The sequence below is a fragment of the Armigeres subalbatus genome, chromosome 2, assembly GCF_024139115.2.
Source record: "Armigeres subalbatus isolate Guangzhou_Male chromosome 2, GZ_Asu_2, whole genome shotgun sequence".
Taxonomy (NCBI): Eukaryota; Metazoa; Arthropoda; class Insecta; order Diptera; family Culicidae; genus Armigeres; species Armigeres subalbatus.
Genome location: NC_085140.1, coordinates 181,459,614 through 181,475,263, shown reverse-complemented (window position 1 = coordinate 181,475,263; position 15,650 = coordinate 181,459,614). Strand labels below are relative to the sequence as shown.

The following is a 15,650-nucleotide window of genomic DNA, read 5'->3' as shown; positions in this document are numbered from 1 at the left end:
TTAGCATACTAATGTTGGCCCAGGAAAACAGCAGTTTTAAGTATTTTTCAAGCAAATAATGAAAAATTAATTAGCTAGGATAGAGAAAAACCCATATGAAAATGCAATGACTATGCGTTGACGGAGGTAAGTTGGTAAATAGCAGTAAAATATTCAATTTTAGTTAAAACTGCATTAGTATTAGTGCGAATGAGAATAAAATCATCCTCATCATCAAATTGATTACGGTTTATAGAGCCTTAAGAAAATAAAAAGAATGACTTGAATTTTCAAAATTTTATGGAGTGACAAAATCGGGTCGAAAACGTGATAAAATCGGGACGTGACAAAATCGGGTCGAAAACGTGATAAAATCGGTGGTAGACAAAATCGGGAGTAGACAAAATCTGGGAGTGACAAAATCGGGTCAATACTGTATTTGTGTTTAAAATCTCACAATCCATACGCTAAATCTAATTTTGGAAGTGGTGGAAAAAAATCTAGGACTAAGAAGTCTGGACCAGTAAGCATATTTCAGCCCTCTCAGACGAAAGGTTTTTTTTTTAATTTTCTATTACTTTTTAGTGTAATTTTCCATTGACGAAAAGTTCATTACGATACTGGAAATGCGCATTAGGTAGTTCGAATCTAGCCACAAGTCCTGGGAGTGTTAGGGCTGGGCCGTAGCAACCTTTGCCGTCGCTGCGGTGAAAAAGGACACAAGGCGCAGGTCTGTGATAAGGCACCTGAGATGCTTTCGTACGTTTATTGACCTTTTCTGAATTCTCTCTCACATGTAACAGAAAGGTGGCCAACCTTAGCTGATAGTGTGAAAAGACGCGAACATGCGCGAAGTGATTGCTGAGGAAATGAGAGTAACCGTCGGTTGGTACTGCGAAAATAACCTTCGTGATTTCGGTTGATTCGGTGGCTTATCTGAGAATTAAGAAGCAGTTCAGATTAGCTTAGAATTAATCTCTTCACCACAAATCACAACGGAAATTTTCGCGTACTAATTGTAACTTTCATGTTCCCAATAATCTTCAGGTCGTTAATGATGGTGGATATTGGTGGTTCCATATCTAACATTAACGGAGTTTTCTTCCATCGCGGTGATCAATCCAGTTCACCCAGATGGTCGATAGGCTATCGTCCGAGCTGGTGAGCCGGAAGCCGGCTATCATCGCGAGTAACTCGAACGCTTGGGTAGCGGGGTGGGGTAGCCACTATACCAATCAAAAAGGTCAGGCTTTGCTTGAGACGGCTATGCTGGATACTAAAACCGAAAGCCCAAGTAACATTAGAAAAAAAAATACACATGGGAAAAATGTTAGCATCTAAATCTAAATTTTTACGCCAAGAACATTTGACCGATACAAATCTTTAGAATTTTACAAAGCCACATTGAAACTAATCACTGTCATTTAAAACTTCGAACAGACTTCTTTTGCTTTGCTAACTGCTAATACTTTCTTATCAGTCCCATATTAGTTTTACGCATTACTGAGATAATATCCGAGGAAGTTTCAATTCGCATTTCCCATGCAAATTTTGAAAACAAAAAATAACTTCAAACATTGTGCGGCTTTGATAAAATTGAATGATATTCACGGAGTTGACCCAAAAGTGACGTAAACTCAAATGGGACTGTTACCACTGCCCTGGTAGTAACTCATATTCTTGTAAAACCTTGAAAAGTGCTTTACGATTAAAGAAGGCGTAGGTCGGATTGATAATAATTAGTTAACATAACTCTATTTATCTTCTATTTAACTTGGAGTGATTCTTGATTTCGGCGCCACCTAAAGGCTGAGCGAACCGCGCATTACAACGCTGGCTTTAACTATTTGTTTTACTTCACAAACTTTTATGGAAACGATTGAAATCACCATTACTTCTTCTCATGACAGAAAATCTAGAGCTTGCCCAGAAGCAACAATTGTACTTACAGCACATGCCCTCCTCCGAACATCGACAGAATAGATGTGTCAGTTGATTTTCCTATCCGGATGGTACGATCCACCAACAGCGTCGTGTATTCGCCATATAGGATAACGCCGTAGGGAAGCCCCAGCGACGCGAACGAGGCCAATATCACTCCCAGAATCGTGGCACTTATTTCTCCCCATGTGGCGAATCGAAACTGTAAAATCAAACGAAATAAAAGAGCGAACCATATTCAGTAATGGTGAAACCACTTGTTTATCGCTGGGTTGCAATCTTGGTTAACTTACCAATTTGAAGTACGAGACGGGTTTAGTGTTAGTGATTCCGGGGCTAGCTTTTTCCGGTGGTTTGTCGAATTTCGCGTTCAGTACGTCCTTCGAGCCCTTGTAACTGGACACAGACATTGCGTCGTTGTTGATGCCATTTTTGAGATTCAACGATATCTGCGATCCGTTGCATTGAGGATAGTCTTTGTTCGTCATTTTTTGGTGTTTTATTGGTTGTTTCTATTAACGTAACTAGGGAACTAATCTGAAATTCAGAAAGAGAGAAATCTTGTCAATGTGATTGCCTTTGCACGTCAAGTCTAAAAAAATAAATATTTGAAATATGAATACTTGACGAATTGTTGAATATCCTTTGTATATTTGATAGAATTTCATTCATGTAAAAGTTATGGGTATTCAAATTGTAATAAATACCAAATTATCATAATATTATAATTATTATAATAGGTAAGTGTTAAATATTAAAATTAAAATTTATACTCGATGGAAGCAGATGTTTATTAGATATCGAACATCCAGTATGACAAATAGATCTTGATTCTTGATTAATGATGACAAGCAACCCATACTTAAGTCAATTAAAACAATAACCATTCAGGAATGTTAGCGAATGATTTAATACATTCTATCGATAAACCAATTATTTTCCCGGTAATTGCAAACATGGGACAAGAAAAATTATGACCCACGATTTGATGCGGGCATTCTAATTGAGTTGATCAGTTCCAGAGGGATACGCTATGCATTGTTTGTATATGTCATCTTCCTGTATCTCGCTCATGAATACTCAGTGCTGAAAAAATGCAAATCGACGAAAGAACCAGTGAATAAATCAATAGCACTTTGCGACCCTTGTCACAGCCTCTTTCGGTCTGTTGTATGTGGTTGGGTTGGTGTTTATTTGCGGTTAATTCGTTGCTATTCGTTATAATCAAGCACCGTAGGGCAGCTACTTGTTGCTTGGAAAATATCGCTTGCAACTGGTTTGGGAGGTAGTTGATGAATTTATTGGAAATGAGGAAAAAATAGTAATTTTGCAATTCAAATTACATACGTCCGATGACCGTAGGGATAGAAAAGGTGGAATTATCGTCATTTGTGGAAAATAATAACCTTTGAAACAGTATCGATTATATCTGGAATATCCCTCATGTGGTGACAACACAGGCATTAGAAACAATGTATGACGCATCCGTTAATGAATGTTAGCGGTAGTTTAGTTTAAGAGCATTTCTCACTTGATCTTACATTTATGTTCCAGGAATTGGTGTTACGGCAGGAATTTCCGTTCGTGGCCTCTTTCTCGTTGTACAGAGCTTTTGTACAACGCAACGCAATAATATAGGGGTAAAATGTGCATTCCATGGGTTAACGTCCAATAATCGCTACTTTGCCCTGTGTAAAACACCTGACTAGATATATTTTATAGTAAAATATTGCAATCCTTGTATGTTATATTTACTCTGCAAAATATCTATACATATTATGTATAGTATATGTGTCGCCATTATAACATAAAATTATAATTTATAGATTTCTTGAAAATAGTTCAACTGAGTAAGGAGATCAAAGATCCCCCGGATTACGGTACTCAGTTTAACAGAGCGTTAATGAATAAAGCTTCCAATGAATGATTAAATTTGTTATGATTAAATCATTCAACTCTATGATTAAAGATTATGATTAATGATTTATTCATCTTTGACAGTGATTAATGATTATGATTACCGATTAAATTAATTTTTGACAATGATTAACGATTATGATTAATGAATAAAACGTTTGGAGTATGATTAACGATTACCGATCGTGATTAAATGTCGACACAATATGCGTATGATTAATGATTAACGATAGATATGATTAATGATTAATGATAATGAATAATCAAATTAAATGATTTGCATTGTGATCAATAATCAAGTAACCTTTCTACCAAACTGTGTTATTAAAAGGTATAAAAATGTTATGATTATGATTAAAGATTAATGAACAAAAGCGATGTATGCAATGATTAAAATTAATGATTAATGAATAAACTCAAAACAATCATGAATAAGATTAGTGATTAATGATTAAATGTGAAAATCTATGATTAACGATTAGTGATTAATGATTGAATCGTATTTTTTGTATGATTATGATTAATGAATAATGATTAAATAACCCATTATTCATTAATCATGATTAAATCTATGATTAATCACTAATGCTCTGGTTTAAAGTAATCATGGAAAAATAGTAACTAACGAGATACAATTTAAAAGGAATAGGAGAATCTTACCTTTCTGTGATATCTGTCCTGAAAAACAGAAACGATCACGCATCTTTTGTTTTGCTGTACAAGAAACAAATATATCTAGAGATACCAACAAGATGATGGTTATCTATGAACAATACTGTGAAACTATTGACTTTGGGGCTGTCCACAAACCACGTAGACTGAAATTTCACATTTTCACACATCTGACCTACAATTATTCACACCGGTTCAAATTTGTATAAAACCGAAGAATTTTCAGAATTTCCGTGAAAAGTTAGAATTATTTTCCGAGGTAATTTTAAGTTTAAATGAACATTCCGAAATATTTCCCGTGGAATTTTGGAATGGTTTCCTACGTTCTTGCTTGCAAATTTGGAACAATTTCCTGATGATTTTTTTATATCCTGTAGACATTTCAAAGACTTTTCCGAATAATTTGCGGTGGAAATTATAGAGAATTTTCAGTTGAAATTTTCGTAAAAAATTCGAATATTTTTTCAAGAAAATTACAAAAGCTTTCTTACAAAAATGGCAAACGTTTTTTTACGGAAACTCAAAGAATTTTTGGTGGGATATTCAAATAATTTCTCGTGGAAATTTTCAACAGTTTCTTTGGAAATTCCTAGGATTTTCCATCGATCATTCCAAAGAATTTGCATTAGTACTCCCGAAGAAATTGCCCTAAAATATACGAAGAATTTCGCTTATATATCCGAAGAATTTCCGCAATTAAGGGACTCTCTCTGGGGACCTCCCAGAAAATCTACAGTGAAGGGTTTCTCGCGGAAATTTTGAAAATTATAAAGAATCAAGGAGAAAATTAAAAAAAAAATAGCAATAAAATCCATGTGGAAATTTTGAAATTTTCTCGAAAGTTTTTATAGAATACTCCGTAGAATTTTCCTTTTCCTGAGAATATCCATATAGTTTTAAGCCGTAGTTCAGACTATTACTTCAGTGAAATTCATTAGATTATTTCGATAAAGTCTTGCAAAAATTTTCGGAAAGATCCTTAAAAAATCGAACAAGTGAACTTTGCACATAGCTTCTGTATAAATTATTTTCCAAAATAATAAAAATAAAAAAAAAGTCTACGTAGACTCTGGTTAAACATTGTCTTTTTCATCCTAATATTTAGTTGAAAAAGTTGTTGTAATTTTTACAAATAATGTAATATTTAAATAGCTTTAACTTCAGACGTTAAAAACAAATTGAAATCGCCTACGCGAGAGTCTTCAGTTAGGCTTGCGTGCAAAAGTGAAGGGTTGCCAATCCGGAGATGGCAAATTCAATTCTCGATCATATCAAATTAAAACAAAAATAAAACGACTTATATTCAATCAAATCTCGCTTAACTTTTCAAAAGGACCTAAGTAACATTTTTTTCATGAATTAATTTGAGTACTGCAATCAAAAGCTTTCATGTTGTTCTGTTGATTGCGCTATTCAAATTAATTCATGAAAAAAATGTCACTTAGGGCCTGTTGAAAAGTTAAGCGAGAATTAATTTGAGTACTGCAATCAAAAGCTTTCATGCTGTTCTGTTGATTGCGCTATTCAAATTAATTCATGAAAAAAATGCTACTTAGGTCCTTTTGAAAAGTTAAGCGAGAAATGTACTCCTCGTCTTACAATGCTACCAAAAAAGATTTACACTCTACAACATTGGCAAGGTTGATTTTGAAAGGTTTTAGAGTGAGTGGGATTAAAGTGGGGGTAGCGATAGAAGTGAGGAAGGAGTAATACGGACAAAAATAAAGAGAGGAGTTAAGGTTTGTAATCACAGTTGGGCAGACATTTTCCGAAAACTTCGTTCAACTAGAAGGTCGTATATTTTAGTTACACTCCTCTCACAATTATGGATCACCCACAATTATGGATCACTTTTGTGTTTGATATTGAATTTCTAGTTTAATATCAATAATATAACACCGGATATGTGTTTGTTACATAAAAACATTATTTTCTAACATTTATTGCGTTTATCGTGCTTTTCAACCCAAAAACGATGATAGTTTTGCGCAAGTACAAACTTGCTGTTGAGCATCTGTCAAAATATCAATATTTTTTGGTGGCTTCACAATAATTGGTTCCTTCATTCATAAGCTTTTAAATCGGTTCATTCTGTTGAAAATTGAAGGATATTAAAGTGATCCATAATTGTGACCGGAAACGAGTAGATTCCCACAATTATGGATCTACTGAATTCTCCCACACTGCCGTGTCGTTCTTGGGAATTTGCAGGTCCGCTAAAACCACCGAGATCTAATATAGACCGAAAATCTGTGGAAATCCGTCGAAATTGAATTTCAATAAGAATCAGTTAAAACCAGCTATCACTGTTTATGTGGCTTTAGCCTCTCATCATAACGTATCTTCTTTAACTTGCAGGAAACATCAAAAAACGGATGCAATACATGTAGTTAGAGAAGTTAGAGAATAGATAGAGAAGCTTTTTAAAATCACTGTGAAAGTGGACGACGCGAAAAATCTGTCACCACTCCTACCTTCCACATCCTTTCAAACGGGAATTAATATTATGCATGATCCACCATCATCCATCTTTCAGTTTGTGTATTTTTTTGCCTTTAAAACAAGCTGTTTTTATGAACAAAGACCATTTGCAACACACTCCCCTCCCCCGCCTTCGTAACGCTTTTTGTATGAAATCTTCTTATATATAAAAATGAAATGGTCTGTGTTCGTATCCGCATAACTCGAAAACGGCTGGATGGATTTTTTTCATTTCTTCAGCAGAAACATTCGTTATAGTTTCCGACGGGTTTATATGATATTTCCTAATGCGAAAATTACGAGTAAAGTTGAGCAAATCGTGAAAAACTAAAATTGTGATTCCTATGCGAACTTTGCATGGGCAGTTCGGAACGCACATTCTCGCCTACTATGCAGGACAACGTCTGCCGGGTCGACTACCCCAGTAACATTTTGGTTTTATAATGGTTTTATGGTACTCTTGTAGAGTAAATAATGGTCTTCAAGAGCGTTATAAAACTAAAAATTTTACTTGGGTAGTCTTATATATAAAAATGAAATGGTCTGTGTTCGTATCCGCATAACTCGAAAACGGCTGGATGGATTTTTTTCATTTCTTCAGCAGAAACATTAGTTATAGTTTCCGACGGGTTTATATGATATTTTCTCAGTCAAAAATCAATAGTAAAGTTGAGTAAATAGAAAAAAACTAAAACACAGATTCGTATGGGAATTTCGCATGGGCAGTTCACAACGCTTATTTTCGCCTACTACGCAGGACAACGTCTGCCGGGCCGACTAGTCTTCAATAAAAATTGTACCAGTTGTCACACTTTCAGAACCCCCCCCCCCTCACCCTTAAAAGCGTGGATGTTGCTTTACGTGTTTTTTTGGATGACCAACTAAATGACATGTACACTAATTACGTAAGCAATTTTTCTGGGGTTTTCAATCCCCACTTCTCCCATGTAAGCTTAGAACGTAATTAGTGTACGACCCCTTTTGAAAAAAAGCTATTCAATACAAAAATAATAAATTTTGCAAACGCCTGGATAACCATATGAAGATGAAAATGAGAATATCAGTATACTGATCTATAATATGTACCAAATTGATCCACAATTGAACCGTTTGTTTGAGAAACTGCATATGTAACATTTTTGGCCTAAATGAGATTTTTATATATTCTGAATCCTTGTCCAAAAATACGTATTCTGGCAAAAAATACGAAAAAAAATTTTGTTCAGGAGTGTATGATTTTTTTCTCGTTTGTTTAAGAAACTACATATGTGCACGCACTTTGAAGAGCAATTATGGAGTACTGCTTACAGTTTTCACACTGAAAATGTCCCACAGTGTTGAGTTTTGCCAAAAACTATTGATCTGTATTGAAGAAATTGGAAGAATTGGTGCCAATTGGTTCAAAAACAGTTTTTTGTCGTTTTCTCGAAATTTTGTAAAATGGACTTATGCAGTTCCTCAAACAAATGATTCAATTGTGACCGCTTCCAAAAATGATTAATAATATGGTGTTTGGCCAATGTTCAAATATTTAGATTTTGGCTATATTTTAATGAAATTTTATGCATGAAACACTGCCAATCAAAACGTGATAGATAAGCGATGTCATATCCGTTTTTACATTCAAAGTTCCAACCTGCTAAATTTGTTTTAGTGAATTTTGAAGATTGGTTTCAACACTAATTGATCAACACCATAATAGTGGGGGGAGGGTACGTGACAGAAGTAAGCATTATGTTGTAGAAAGGGAAGAGGAAGGGTTGTAGAAAGGGAAGAAAGAAAGATTGACCAGGTGTCCTGGTGCCCCGTTGCAGACGAGTGCACGAGTGAACAATAACTATACGCCATTTGTTTTCCTGCGTGACGTTACGTTGCTCTCAATGCGAAAAAATCTATGTAGGCCAGATCATTAGATGTGAGGTTTAAGGAGCATATGGCGGAAGTAAGCAAGGCGAAAAGGGAATGATGATGATGGTTTGTTTTTGAGGGATATTAACTCAGGCGGTCATTCATCCCTACGAAAAGGGAAAATGATAAGAGATTGCATTGCGAATTTAGATCTAAGGTAGCAGAACAGGGGCCCTCCTTAGCCGTGCGGTAAGACGCGCGGCTACAAAGCAAGACCATGCTGAGGGTGGCTGGGTTCGATTCCCGGTGCCAGTCTAGGACTTTTTTCGAATTGGAAATTGTCTCGACTTCCCATTAAAAGGCATTAAAGTATCATCGTGCTAGCCTCATGATATACGAGTGCAAAAATGGTAACCTGGCTTAGAAACCTCGCAGTTAATAATTGTGGAAGTGCTTAATGAACACTAAGCTGTGAGGCGGCTCTGTCCCAGTGTGGGGATGTAATGCTAAGAAGAAGAAGAAGAAGTAGCAGAACATAAGGGAAAAGACGGCTTTGGCAAATTTTGTTCCATTATTGTCAGGGGGGTTTTTGTCGACCAAATTTTATGGAATTTGGCCACAATATTCTTTGATATACAAAGAATGTTAAGGCCAAATTTGAGCATAATCAGTCATTAAAAAAAACCCTGACAATAATAGAACAAAACCTGCCGAAGCCGTCATTCATTTTCATTCAAATATATTTAAGGAAAATCACCCAATTACGACATCAAATATTAGAATTTTAAGAAACGTCTCTTCACCGTGGAAACTTGATGTGGCTGAGAGCTTAGAAATCTACCGACAGGTACAAACCACCTCACTAAAGACGACCTCACAGTTGAGATCGAAATACGTATATGTAAAAGTATCACGAGGTGGTGGAATTAAATAGAACTGTGCTAAACTCGTCTTATGACAGTGAAAACATTCCACTAAAAAAGAGCTAATTTGGTTTGTCTGCTATTCAAAGCTAAGTTTTGGCTTTTCTTTGAGAATAAAGTTTGAATTTCGTAGAATGCGTCTTTCGAAATGCATATGAGCTGTTGGATTTCGTTTGGCACGTACATTTGTTGTGAAAAACGGAAATAAATCCACAAAAGCACTTATTTTCATAGTAATTTAGTTTCTCTATTTTACAAAGCTGTATTTCGGCTTTTCACTTTGAAAATAAAGTTTTAATTTCGTCGAATGGGCTTTGCAGAATGAATTTGGATTGTTGGATTTTATTTGGCACGTACATTTGTTGTGCAAAATGAAATTAAATTCAGAAAAGTACTTAATTTTATAGAAATGGCAATAACAATGGATTCAGAAAAGTACGTATTTTAATAGAAATTTGGTTTCTCTACTCTACAAAGTTGTATTTTGACTTTTCATTTTGAGAATAAATTTCGAATTTCATTGAAAGGGCATTGCAGAATGTATATGAGTTGTTGGATTTTATTTAGCACGTACATTTGTTGCGAAAAACGGAATTAAATTCACAAAAGTATGTATTTTCATAAGAAATTTGGTTCCTCTACTTTACAAAGCTGTATTTCGGCTTTTCACTTTGAGAGTAAAGTTTGATTTTGGAGGAATGGGCATTGTAGAATGCATATGAGCTGTGGGTTTTATAAGGTACGTACATTTGTTGTAAACAATGGAAATAAATTCACAATAGTGCGTATTTTAATAGAAATCTATATTTCGGTTTGACACTTTGAGAATTGACGAATTGATTCGTCAGTTCGATTGATTAGTACCCGCAGCTAAGGAGTTGCGAGAGGACCGGTTGGCTCGTCCCTACTCTGGTATAATCCGTTAACAAGCACATGGGACGTCCTCTTGCGGAATCGCCGGGTAAAATAGAAGAAGCGCCTAACTCTAAATATAATAAGAAAATAATTTAGAGCTTTTGGTGGAGTGTCTTTACTTGTCATAAGACGAGTTCGTACAATTCCATTTAATTTCACCACTTGATTGACTCGAGTCGAGTCAAGTACGAGACACAGAAAACGGAATTGCTGTTCAGGTTAAAATACGTACCTGTCAAAGGTACAATCAAGTGGTGAAATTAAATGAAATTGTACGAACTCGTCTTATGACCGGTACTGAGATTTTCATTGAGAGAAGTCACGCTATATTTACGCTATATTTACATTTTATTCTCTCCTGCTTTCATAGAAAACATAAACAATGAAAGGAATTCCGCTAAATTTTCATGGATTTTTATTTCATCAAACTATTGTAAACAAGCTGTTTCTTCTTCAATAATGTTACTTCTAACTCGAAAACAAGGAACAATATAATCATTTTATCGACTAGTCATCGTTATTTGCACAGATCTATCAACACTATTTAGAAATTTGGATTTCAAAACGAAGCCACATTCTCATCATGATTGCTTGGGATGTGACAGGTGACCGAGAACCCGCTACATTTTCATTTGGTCTCTTGAAAATGAAAATGCAACTGTTTTCGCTTTCACGTGACGATCACGAAAACTAGCAGTACTGCTTATGACAAGTCGAAATATTAGCCGTACTGTCCTTACAGCTGGCAGCTTCTATTTTGTTCCAGAAAAAAAAAAACCGCAAAAGTAGGATGTGGTAGTAAGCAGATTGTCTTGAGATTAAAATTGAAGTTTTCGATAAAAATCGTGAATAATGTGAATAGAAATGAAACTGTTGATCAAAGCAATCGGCTTCTGTATGCAGTTTTTTTGGCCTTATTGTACTGTCCCGTCGTAATTTAAAAATCCACAATTTGTCCCGTTTTCCATTGATTTTTCTGGAGAACTCTAAACTTTTAATCAAACGAACTCAAAATTTTCGACAGAAAATTTAAAAAAATACAACAAAACCTTTAGAAAAGTGTGAAATGTTAACAAAAATGGTTTATGCTACTTATGTTGCCCTTAAAAAATGCATGGAGCTGTTATATTCAAAACATCCATTGACCGATTTTTCTGTAGTAAATTCTTTTGGATTATGGAATAATTGAAACCGGTAGCTTGGAAGGCAAGCATTTCCTGATCATGTCACTCCTCAATGTCAATACAATGAAGCGGAGGGACAATTGGGTCCTAAAGACCCCCTTTAAAATACACGGGGGCAAAAATCCGGCGGAAAATTTTCCCGAGGTGTAAGGTAGCCTTAAAGCCCGGCCTCGTTTGTGTTTGCAAAAGTCTAAGTCAGTAACAAAATTTATGCTTAAAATCTGTAGCACACAGAATAATCTGTGTATGTATTTCGCAGCTCTGATTAGGCCGACGAAAAATAATCGCAAATATTTATACAAACATTTAAAAAAAAAATTGATAATTTGAACACGTTTTTGGACGATGCATTTTGAAAATTAATTTTGGTGAAAATTTCCACGGTTCAGAAAAGTGTCCCTGAGTACCGGACACTATTGCATCATGTTCAAATATAGGAACAAATTAAAGAGTAAAACATCATATAAAACTGTAATATTTTTCACTTGCATCAAGTTGTAGATATTAACACGTATTAGTAAAGCTTATTTGACTCTCTGACTTACATTCTACTCAAAATTCCCTCCATATTAAATGACATCCTCAATTTTTGTTTCTGCATATTTCTGTGGCTTTCTGATACCTTAGCAAGAAAAAAAACAATTGAATTGAAGTAAGTTCAACAAAATAGGTGCAAAGAATAAATAGCCATCACATGAAAAAACTCACTGTCCGGACCCGGGGGATAGCTACCGGATACAGAAATTGATGTTGCACCATAGATACATTATACATCTAACAAATCATAATCGCTATTTGAAATATGACTAATATTGACCATATCGACATAACCAGAATACATTCGATTGATTTTAATATTGTTGATTCAAACCTTGTCCGGTGTCCGGTGTCCGGCGCTGGGGGATCTCCCCTTATATATAAATTTCAACATATTTGTAGTTAACTACCAAAATTCCAGCTTAATATATCGGTGAACAAAGTTGGATCAAATTTATTGCGTTCGTGCTTGAAAGTAGTTAGCTCCTGCAGCTAATTTACTGCACATTTACTGCATTAAGAGCTCGCTTAATAAATCAATATTACCGATAACAAAAATGTACAACTGAAATTTTAAATGTTGGTTTGACTGCGCATGAAAAAAAATATTGCGCTTGCCACAATGTATCCCTGCCGTAATGAAGCACATAAATATAAAACTCATAATGACTAACAGAAGAGACTGAACTGAACTTTATCCCAAATGTAATTCAAGCTTAACGGAGGAAAAAAGGAAGCGGTCAAGCCAGTTCGCATTTAACATGCAGTTTTTTGTTGTTTAATTTGCAGTTATAAGGGTATGCGACAAGGATGTTTTCTTGAACGGTTTACTATTCTTCCGAAGCATTTTCCTTCTAAATCTGTCTTTGTTAGCTGTTTACATTTAGGTAACCTGGAAATGATTACCACAATAGTTGGTCTAGCTTTCAATATAATCTGCCAAATGTTTCTATGGAATAACATTTAATAATCAATTTAGAAAAAAAAAATATTGGTTGGGGGGGAGGGCATTTGTGAGGTGGTGCACATGGACTTTCCTGGACATTTTTGGCAATACAATTAGTTTCATTAAACTAGATTCTAGTTTCAAATTACTAAATGAAGTAAAGGCGATTGATTGCCAATTAAGCCAATCAGTTTATGTGAGTGGACTTCAAAAATGCCTCAATATAGTACACATTTTGTTTACCGCACAATGATATGCAGAACGTTATAGATGAATCTATAATTGGTGAAAACAGCCAGTTTCGAAAGTTTTATTGTTTTTTCAATAGGAAAGTATTTCGTTTTTTGGTATTCATTCTACTGAAAAAAAAAATTTTTCTTTTGTTACATAATTGTATAAACGTAATTGTATGAATTGGAAGGAGGACGTAATTGTATGGCCTAAATATGTAAGTACAATTTCATATAGAAATTCAAAAGTATTTTTAATCAATTTCTGAGATGATCCAACCTTTCGAACTGAAAACTTTGTGAATTAAGATGTGACGACAGTACTGTATCCAAGTAAAGGTTCAAATAAATCAGACTCAAAGGAAATTTGCTTGCATTTTCTCCAACAGTCTTTGTTTCTTCAGCTACAATGCTTCGATTTTGAATTATGATTTGTCAAAGATATTGTTTTTATACAAAACTATTTTATAAAATTGATCATAACTTAGGAACAAGAAAGAAAACATGCTAATTGAAGAGATTTAAGCTTATAAAATTCTCCTCTTTAAAACATTTTTGATAATATTTTCCACAATTTCGGGCATAATTTTACTAGTCTTTCTTTATGAATATTCCTCATGGAAGAGAATTTAATGGAAAATTTCATTTTTTTTTATCGCTGGGAAAATTTGTTGCGTTTCAAAAAAATGTTTCTGCTATGCTTTGTTTTTTGAGTTATAATTTTTCAAAATTGGAGGTGCCAAGAAAAAAAATACAAAAAATAATAATTAAAATCTGAGACCATTCTGCCCAGCTTGCACGATAATAATTAAAAGTCCCCATTGTTCACTTTCTCTCACGCGCTTTTAAATTTGCAAGTTACAATTACACTTGGAACTGTAAATTTTAATCCTGGTATATATCATTTGCCTTTAAATTGAAATTTTCTGTCTTTTGAACATTTTTATTTTTCTGTGTTACATACCTTTGAGATAGCTTTAATTAATAACAAAAGTTCGATTGAAACTAAACACAATTTATTTTCACTAGCATTTGCATTGTTCAATAGCACTAACTTTTTTCACATTGCAGCATTCATCCAACATGTGAATTAGTGGATTACTTCAACGAAAAAAAACACTATCTTCACATGATTCTGCGTATTTCAAATTAGGTAACTGATGTTTGCACAACTTGATGTTTTCCTTATTCGCAAATTAATCACTTCGGCTATTTTTTTCGCACGATGCCCAGCACTTGCTTCGGAATGCAATCACACGTGGCGCACTGTTATAATTCGGTTCCGAATCTTAACTGCTTAATCTTTATGATCCAAAGGAACCGTTTCACGCTGAGATGTTTCCAGTTTCCAGACAATCTCAGAACCTGCAGCACTTAAGCATCCGATAGCTTTCCGATTTTTTTGCATCCGACTCGCGCGACGATCACCGACAGACTAACGTTTCGGTTAGGAATTCCCGCACCCTATACAAGCTCCGGCCATTCGTCACCCGCACCCGCAATGATCATCGTCAACGTCCAGCATCCTCCCGCATCTCGCGCCGACAACCGGCGAAGCGGCGTCATCTCGTCATCAGCCGTCAGCAATGATGCCGTCGAACAACACGCGAGGAGCCAGTCCGCGTGCGTTGAAACGCAAGCATTCGGAAGAATTGTTTGCTCGAAGCATGTTTAGTAGGCTCGACTAATGCCTTACAGGAACAATGCTTAACCTGCACATTCGGAGTTTCCTCGTTTGCCCTCCATTTCCAATCGGTAATAATTTTCGATCAACGTGAGAGAACTATCGACGAGAATTATGCGAAAACCGAGATAAAGATCACTGTGGATTTTCTCAGAAGCTAAGAGTTTCCTATTAGCTATCTTATGTGCAACTAGAATCCACGGGGATGTACCAAAAATATCGTAAGTTTATTGGGCAATACATTATTATTCAGGTCAGGTTTTGTGAGCGCAGTTATAAAGAAGGATTTCCCTTGATGACTCATCCAAATGTGTCAATTAGCTTAAATCACTGTCTCAGATCTGCGAAAAATAAACTGCAAATGTAGCATTTTTTTAATGGGGTCTCATATTT

General features: G+C 35.1%; 1 protein-coding gene across 1 annotated transcript in view; it reads right to left on the bottom strand.

Moving 5' to 3' along the window:
* Positions 1–14,997, bottom strand: part of LOC134211331 (multidrug resistance protein homolog 49) — a 37,070-nt gene extending 22,073 nt beyond the window's left edge. The window contains exons 1-3 of the mRNA XM_062688092.1: positions 14,538–14,997; positions 2,214–2,457; positions 1,929–2,122 (exon numbers count right to left, since the gene is read on the bottom strand). Coding sequence (XP_062544076.1) covers positions 1,929–2,122; positions 2,214–2,408 — 389 coding nt within the window. The 5' untranslated portion in view covers positions 2,409–2,457; positions 14,538–14,997. The remainder of the gene's footprint in view (positions 1–1,928; positions 2,123–2,213; positions 2,458–14,537) is intronic.
* Positions 14,998–15,650: the final 653 nt, after the last annotated feature.